At 36.8% G+C, this 8,557-nt stretch overlaps 1 protein-coding gene across 1 annotated transcript; it reads right to left on the minus strand.

The window, feature by feature from the left end:
* Nucleotides 1–223: 223 nt before the first annotated feature.
* Nucleotides 224–1,027, minus strand: LOC113315623. The gene is made up of 2 exons (XM_026563888.1): nt 673–1,027; nt 224–567 (listed from the first exon to the last, which is right to left on the minus strand). The coding sequence occupies exons 1-2, from the start codon at nt 1,025–1,027 to the stop codon at nt 224–226; spliced, it is 699 nt and encodes a 232-aa protein (XP_026419673.1).
* Between the last annotated feature and the right edge of the window lie 7,530 nt (nt 1,028–8,557).

The following is an 8,557-nucleotide window of genomic DNA, read 5'->3' on the forward strand; positions in this document are numbered from 1 at the left end:
TTTCCCTGTATGTATGTCTGAAAGTGATACTCCTCAGAACTTCAGTAATTATTTCCTATCTATTCTTTACTATCCAAGGAATTTTGCCACCATTGAAAGCTAATATGACTGCTTTAGAGTCTAGACTGAAACATATGTCCAATAATTTTTTATTCACAGCCCATTCACCTGTTGTTATCAATGCCATTACATATGCAATATAGTTTGTTGCAGTTCCCAGTCCTTAACTTCCATCTCCTAAGCAAGTTCCTTCACTAGTTCTTGCAATAAAACCAATCCATGAAGCACCAGGACTGCCTTTTGCAGCCCCATCACAACATATTGGAGTTTGGTTTACCTGAGGAAGCCTGAAAAAAACTTCTTTAACAGCAGCACATTTGCTCTTAATTTCTTTTATACAAAAATTAACTATAATGTTCAGGTCATACATGATGTTCTTCATGAACCCATTTACTCTGACTCCACACTCCTTAGTAAAGTTCATGATTTTATCCTTGAACTTCATAGCATTGGGGTTGATATTCTCATATACTTTCAAGTTTCTTGTCATCCACAACTCCACCATCACTGAAAATGAGCTTATATACCATATTTATCTGATTGCGGAGCTTTGATTTTTGACACATGCTAATAGTTCATCAAAATGTGTAGGAGCATTTAGAGTAAACATACCTCCCAGCCAGTTCCAAAAATCTTTACTGAAAGAACATTCCCACAGAACATGCTTCATATTGTCTTGACCATTTCCACATAAGTAACATTTGGATATTGTGGCATACCCTTTCTTTCTGACACTTTCTTCAGTTTCACAAGCCCTTCTGAGAATCTTCCAAACATTACAAGAAGTATAAGGATGTATATAAGGACTCCACACATATTTAGCCAACTGCAATTTCTGATACTTCACTCTTATCTGCTGCACTAAATTTGCAACTGAAAATTTTCCATTTAAATCATCAGCCCATATTTTTTTATCCCCTCCTTTCCCTAATGCTGTCAAATCTTTTAGATCAAAAATTTTCTTCATTTTTCAGGGACATTCCGCTCACCATTAGTTATTAGATCACTAACTTTTAAATCTTTGTATTACTGAACAAAAGGATCAAAGTTATAATAATTAGTGAGTGCATATTCCTTCACCCACTTATCTTCCCAAACTGAAATACTTTTACCATCCTCCACTATCCATCTACTCCCTTCCTTGAGTTTATTTATTACTCATTTTTAGCCAGGCCAAATTGGAGATTTTTCGTAACTAGTTGTCCATTGACCATTTTTGTTCTTATAATTAGCTTTCATAAATCTAGTTCATTCTTCATCTTCTGTTTGAATATTCCAAATTAATTTTAACAAAAAGGCCTTATTCATCACCTCTAACCTCCTTATACCAAGCCCTCCTTCCTCAAATGGTGCATTTACTTCTTCCCGTTTTATAGTTATTAGCTTTTTCACAGATGGATCACCAGTCCATAAAAAAATTCTTATAATCCTCTCACATTCCCTTATCACTGTTTGGGCCATTTATACACTGACATAGTATAAAGTGGTATGTTGCATAGCACAAACTTTACTAATGTCAATCTAGATGAGAATGCGAGAAATTTTCCAATACAACCAGCCAATTTCTTTTGTAACATTTCCATCATTCCCCAAACATGAACATATTTAACCCTTCCAGGATTCAACATTACTCCCCAAGTATTTTTCTAGGAATTCAGAAATTTCCATCTGCAGATTTTCAGCTATAGCATGTCTTCTGGCTTCAGTAACTCCTCCTACAAAACATTTACTTTTAGCGCTGTTAACTATTTGCCCTGAAGCTGCTTGATATCTCATCAGTATTTTCATTAGATTGTCCAATGATCTTTTATGTTCATTACAAAATATAAAAATGTCATCAACAAACATCAGATGGGGTGGATGACAACCATTTCTATTAACCATTGCTTTTATTGGACCAACTTGAACCATTCTTGTTATATTCCTACTTAAAACCTCCTCTGCAATCACGAATAATATGACAGAAAGTGGGGCTCTTTGTCTGAGCCCTCTTCTTACCTCAAAGAATCCAAATGGCCCTCCATTAACTAAAACTGAGATTCTTGCATATTCAAAAATAGTCTTCAGCCATTTTATGCCTACTTCAGAAAAACCAAAATTTTTAAGAGTTTTGAAGATGAACTCGCATCTCATGGAACCAAAAGCTTGAATGATATCTAACTTCAAACCAACATTACCACCTCTTCTCTAAGAATCCAACTCATTTACTAACTCTAAAGCTAGCACAATCTTTTCTTGAATATTTCTTTCTTTTATAAAAGCTCCTTGTTGACAAGATATCACTTTATGTAGCACACAATGCATTCTTGTAGTAATAATCCTTGTGATAATTTAAAACCAAAAATTAGACAAACCAATAGGTCTAAATTGGTCAGTTCTTTTAGCTCCTGGAACTTTAGGCAACAAGAATAAGAAACTGGAATTCATCCCTTTTGGTATGAATCCGCCCCTCCAACAGAATTGTATTGCCTCAATCAAATCTTTACTAATAATGTCCCATGAAAATCTATAGAAACTACCTAGGAAATCATCGGGCCTAGAAAAACTATTTTGATCCATTGAGAGTACAACTTCTTTGATTTCTTGATCTGATGAAAATTTATCCATTTGAGCATTTTCTTCATCAGTTATCACTTTTTGAATAATTTCAAATAGTTCTTCCTCTAGTATGACTTCACGATATTCAAATTTCTTCCTAAAATGACTTACAAGTAACTCTGCCATGTTTTCTTGATTTGTAACAATGTCACCAGAAGCATCTTCAAGTTCAAAATATTATTATGAGCTCTTCTAACCTTCATTGAAGTATGGAAAAATCAGTATTTGCACCATCCTTTTTCACCCATTTAACTCTTGATTTTGACATCATCAATTCATTATACTGATTAGCTACTACTTCATGCTTTCCTCTTGCAGTTACCAACTTATTAAGCAACTCTATATTTTCTGGCTGAGCATATGAGAGTAAGGAAGCATTGAGTACTTCTTCTTCTTCAGTTTCTTTTACCTTAATTCTTAGTCACCAAAAACCTCTCAATTCCATGTCTTAACTCTAATTTTAAATCTTTTCAGTTTATTCATAAATTTAAAACATGGATTTCCTGAACATTCTTCTTCCCAAGGTGCTTGTATAAGCTGCTTAAATTCAGGCTGAGAAGCCCATACATTTTGATATTTGAAAGGTATATTTTTGGCTTAGGATAGTCATTAGTACCTCCTAGCAATGCACCATGGTCTGAGACTCCCCTCACTCCAACTTTATATCTCCAATCATCATACTTTTCCATCCATTTCACATTGAAAAAAAACCTTATCCAAATCACATAATATCCTCTTCTTACCCACTCTATTATTGCACCAAGAATATTTGATTCCTGATCTTGGAGCTTGTAAAAGACCACAGTAATCTAAACATTTATTGAAACTCTTAAAAGACTTCTTCCTCCAACTTTTTCATCACAGTTTAAAATAGTGTTGAAGTCTCCAATTACCATCCATGGACAATTCATTTGACTGAATCTTCATTAATTCCTCCTAGAGAATTCTTCTGTCAACTGTTAGACATGCAGCATGAATACCAGTAACTAAAACCTCTCCTACTCTGACAGTAATTTCTAGTTTAGTACTAGAAACTACTGTTGGTTTGACAAAGAAGAATTCCATAGTAACCAAATGTTTCCTTTTTCAGTATGTGTTGAGTTATGGATCAACATATGACTCATTCCAGGTAATCTCAAATTTTTAACAAAATTGTTTCTAACTCTTATTTTAGGCTCAGCTAACCACATCACAGAAGAACTAAATTGATTCACTAAAGATCTTAATTTGTCTTTTGATCTAGTTCTCATGAGGTCTCTGATGTTCCATATGGTTACTCTCATTCAGAAGAATTAATTTGAGAAGATTCAGGTCCTCTCAAGCCTTAATTTTTAACTAAATTTTTCTCAACAAGTTTCCTTGTTTTTATAAGAGATATACCATTTGACTGTGCTTCCTTATTGTTGTCCTTAGCTGCTTTTCTAGTTGGAGCACTTTTTGTACCAGGCTTTGAAACTTTCATATTTTCCTCCGAACTTTGTTCCTCAGCAACTTCCACCAGTACTTGAAATTTTCTTGCAGAAGCAAAGGATTCCAAGGTTCCAAATTGTACTGAAGGCTTATATTGTAAATTTAAAACTGGAGTTAACAGCTTTTCTTGATCATGTAATTCATATGACAAAAATGTAGGAATACTTGTAGAAACTTTAAGCAAACCTTCTGCTGAAAGTGATGTAAATTCATCTTGAGAAAAAATTGTACTTCCATTGCCAGAATAGTCTTCCATTATAATCCCATCTTCACTTAAAATAATCTTCTCAACTTCAGTCACCTTAGGAGTTTTAGGAGAGATACCAATATCAAAACCACCTTGTTGTGGTTGCTTCTTTTCGTTGTTTTTCCAAACTTTCCTTGTTATCAATTTAGGGATACCATCTGTATCAGCCTCTTTTGCCTCATCCTTTCTGTTCAACCTACATTCTGATATTAAATTTCCAACCATTTTGCAATCACCACAAAAACCTGGAGAATTTGGAACTTACACCTCATTTCAAAACTATCATACTTGGATTTAACCAAGATTTGATTTGGTATGTCATTTGCTAAGTCAAAATCAACAAGAACACTTGCATAATAACCAACTTCTCTTTTAAGAGTTGTTCCATCCACTTTTATAGTTTTTCCAAAAGTATCACCTAAAGACATAAGAATTTTCTCCTTCCAGTATTCCATTCTTAAACCAGGGAAATTAATCCAAACAAAAGTTGTAGTAGTTCTGTTGATGGTGGATTTTCAACAAAGGGGAAAACCATAAAATCATGAGGCATGTTTTTGACACGGATTTCAGACATGCAACAATTCATATTTTACGAAGCCATGATGAATATGTTTTCGAAAGGCCTTCGTTAGATGAGCGCTCGATCCCTAGCATTGCGTCGTGCCCTCTATGCGGAATAACGTATTTGGGCGGTTCTCCGTATATTGAGAACTTAACGCCTTCAGGACGTCGGTGTTACTCATTATTTCCTGAATGCAGGACAGTGACCCACCTCCACATAGAAGAATAGTTGGGAGGCGGACGCCTTCAGGACGTCGGTGGCAATCATCGTTCCCTGATTATGTGAAGAGATTGTGTATAGATTCACGCGGTTCTCTGTAGATTGATAGCATCAACGCCTTCAGGTCGTAAACAACATCGTGACTCTCTGACTATGCACCATTCAGAATAGATGTGACGCTTTAACTGGTAAATATCTTTTCTGAAATAGATTACTTCTTCCGCGACATTCACTACTGAATTCCCAGAATAATCTATTATTGCTCATATTCCATGGTCGAATCAACGTCCTGATCCCATGGAATGGTAATAACAATTGCTCTGATTCTATGATCGAATCCACGGCTTGATCTCATAGAATAGCAATGAAACAACTGTATTATCTCATTACTCCGATTTCATGATCGAATTCACAGGTCCCATGAAATGGTAATAGATAAATCTTAATTACTCTGATTCTATGGTTGAATCCATAATCCCATGGGATGGTAATGCTTGTTTTATTATTCTGAATTCGTAGTCGAATCCACAGCTGATCCTATGAATTAATAATGAACATCTATTCATTTTAATTACTCAGTTTCATGAATTATTCTCCACTGAATTTCATAAATTGGTAATAAATACTCAACAACCGGGCATCTGGACCATCACTGAGTAAGCCCCGCAAAAATGGTGCAAGTGTACTCGACAATGATGCATGACTGAGCACCCAGATGCACGAACGAGCATCCAAAAATGTGAAACAATGGGGAATCCTTCACAAAACAGGAGAAAATATTAAATAATAAAAAAATAATAAGAGGCGCTCACGGTGGGCCACCGGCTGGCCGTCCGGCCGTGCCCTAGTCATGGTCGGCCGCCCCTCTTCCATTATTTTCCTTATCTTTTGTTACTTCGTGGACTCACGAAAACTCCTTAGTTTAGCAACTTTCCTTGTTTTTGAAAAACTCGTGAATTCTCCATAACTTCGTGGATTCACCAAATAATATTATAAAATAAGGAGATATGTGCAGGAACGGGCAACCTAGCCGGCCGACCATGCCTAAGCCGTGGCCGGTCCTACACCTCACAATCCTTAGCTTTTTATAATTATTATTCCCTAAACTTGCAAAACTCCTTGTTTCAACAAAAACTCATGGATTCTCCATATCTTCAAGGATTCTTTATATCTTTAAGGACTCTCCATAACTTCAAGGATTCATGAAAAAATAATAATAAAATAAGAAAAGGTGTGCGGGACCGAGTAACCTAGCCTGTTGGCCATCCCCTAGACATCGTAGGTCTCACACCTTGCAATCCCTAATTTTCCATAATTCTTATTTTCCTCAATTCATGAAACTCCTGGGTTTGAGCAAAATTCGTAATTTCTCCATATTTTCTCAAATATTGCTCAAAGTACGAAAAACCAAAAGCCAGCATGGTCACAAGACTGGCTAGCCTCCCGCGGAAATTTTAAATATTAAAACAATTTTATTTTAATATTTTCAAAATATTGATGAATTGAGCATACATGCTCATTCCACCAAAAAATCGAGAATTCTCAGTCAAGATGAAACTCTTCTGAAAATTCACGATGTTGCTCAAACGCGCGTCAAAAAATACTGAAACACCCAGTATGGAGACACATATATCATAGAAACACGTCCATGCCTCCATGACCAACCAGGTCGTTCCTAGGGCTTGCACGAAGCCGGTTCCACACGTTTTCGCAATTCTTACCTAATTTGCTCAATTGCTCATACTAGGCCCGAACTCTCTCCAACCAACTGGAGAATCCTCCAAATGACCAACAATTGGTCGTGTGACCACCAAGGGCCGATCTCATGCTATCTTGGTCGGTCCCCCATCTCTCATACCTAGGTTTCATCACCTAATGCTAAATCCGGCAATACTTTCAGTAAATGGTGAAACCACCATCTAACCATTATTTTTCACCAACTCTCAAACTGAGAAATCCTGGTGCGTGCTCACTCGGGAATTGGGCACCACATGGACGCTTCTCATCCCATGTGGTCGGTCCACTTCATTCATGGTCAATTTTCAGCAAATTCCTCAATGGATGGAGGATTGACCAAAAAATTAGGGTTTCAAATAAACGCTCTGTGAAACCATCATTCTGAGCAATTCTGAACACTAATAAATTTATGTTGATCCAATAATCAACATCTAAATTAATTAAAAAATATTCGGTAATCTACCAATATTCTGATTAATATTTTACTGGGTCACATCACCAGTAAATAATTCGCTGAATCGAGCAATACTTGCTCAATTGCCGAATATTGACCAATATTCAGCAATTCATCATAATTTATCGAATTGAGCAATACTTGCTCAGTTGCACGTCAGATTGTCAAAAATCATTAGTTTGGTGAATTGAGCAATATTTGCTCAGTTGCTCATCAAATTCTCAATATTCATTAATTCGCAGAGTTGAGCAATACTTGCTCGCTCGTCAGTAATTCATCATACCGACATCTCTTCAGAGAACTACATGTTCGACCTATGAATCGATGAGCATTCACCATTCATGCTCGATTCACCAAAACTTAGACTCATTGTCTAAACAGTCAACAATTGACTAATCGAAACACGTTTGCCCTGTAGACTACACGATTTGTGAGACATCAATCACGTCACAAATGGGGGGATATCACTTAGGGTTTTGATCTGGCGGTCTACGGTACATGGATTCATCCGCAACGATAAATGTGTGTAATTCGTGTAAACGGTTGAAGGAGTTAGCAAAGTAGTGGGTGCACGATCATTCAAGTCTCCACATGAGGTGGAATTGACTTTACCACGATCTCCCACTTTCCCACTCTTTCACTCGATAAATCGTCACACTTATAGGGATCAAGGTGTTCACTACTCTGACAGTATAAATAAGTCTCTAATTTCACGATTGAAGGATAAAGAATTACAACATCAGTAATCATCCACACAGAATTTCTTGAGTAACTAATCTCAGGAATTCATCAATCACCCAGAACTTATTCGAACTCAACGGTTCAGCAATATTACAGAAACCTTCAACACACCCACAATCCTCGATCATTACTGATCCCACACAATTCTCGGCTTCCCTCCTACATATCAACCCATCTCCCTCTTTGTGACTGAATTGACTCTGGAAAGGACATTGTCTTGGTTTATGCCGGAGTCATACAGATTGATTTCCCGAATCTAAGCACCCCCTTTGCAGCGGTGTATCTGTGTGAGATTCAGCAGTTCGCTCGGTTGAGGAGTCTCGACATCACGATCGACTCTCCACTTCCCTAGAAAACCAGCAAACCATTTTTCCTCATCCACAGATTGGCGACCACAGTGGGAGATTAATCCCTCGGTTGCAATTTCTCATTTTCACAAGATGGTCGATCTAAGGTCAGGTTCAGTTAC

Source organism: Papaver somniferum, chromosome 10 (assembly GCF_003573695.1).
Source record: "Papaver somniferum cultivar HN1 chromosome 10, ASM357369v1, whole genome shotgun sequence".
In the NCBI taxonomy this organism is placed as follows: domain Eukaryota; kingdom Viridiplantae; phylum Streptophyta; class Magnoliopsida; order Ranunculales; family Papaveraceae; genus Papaver; species Papaver somniferum.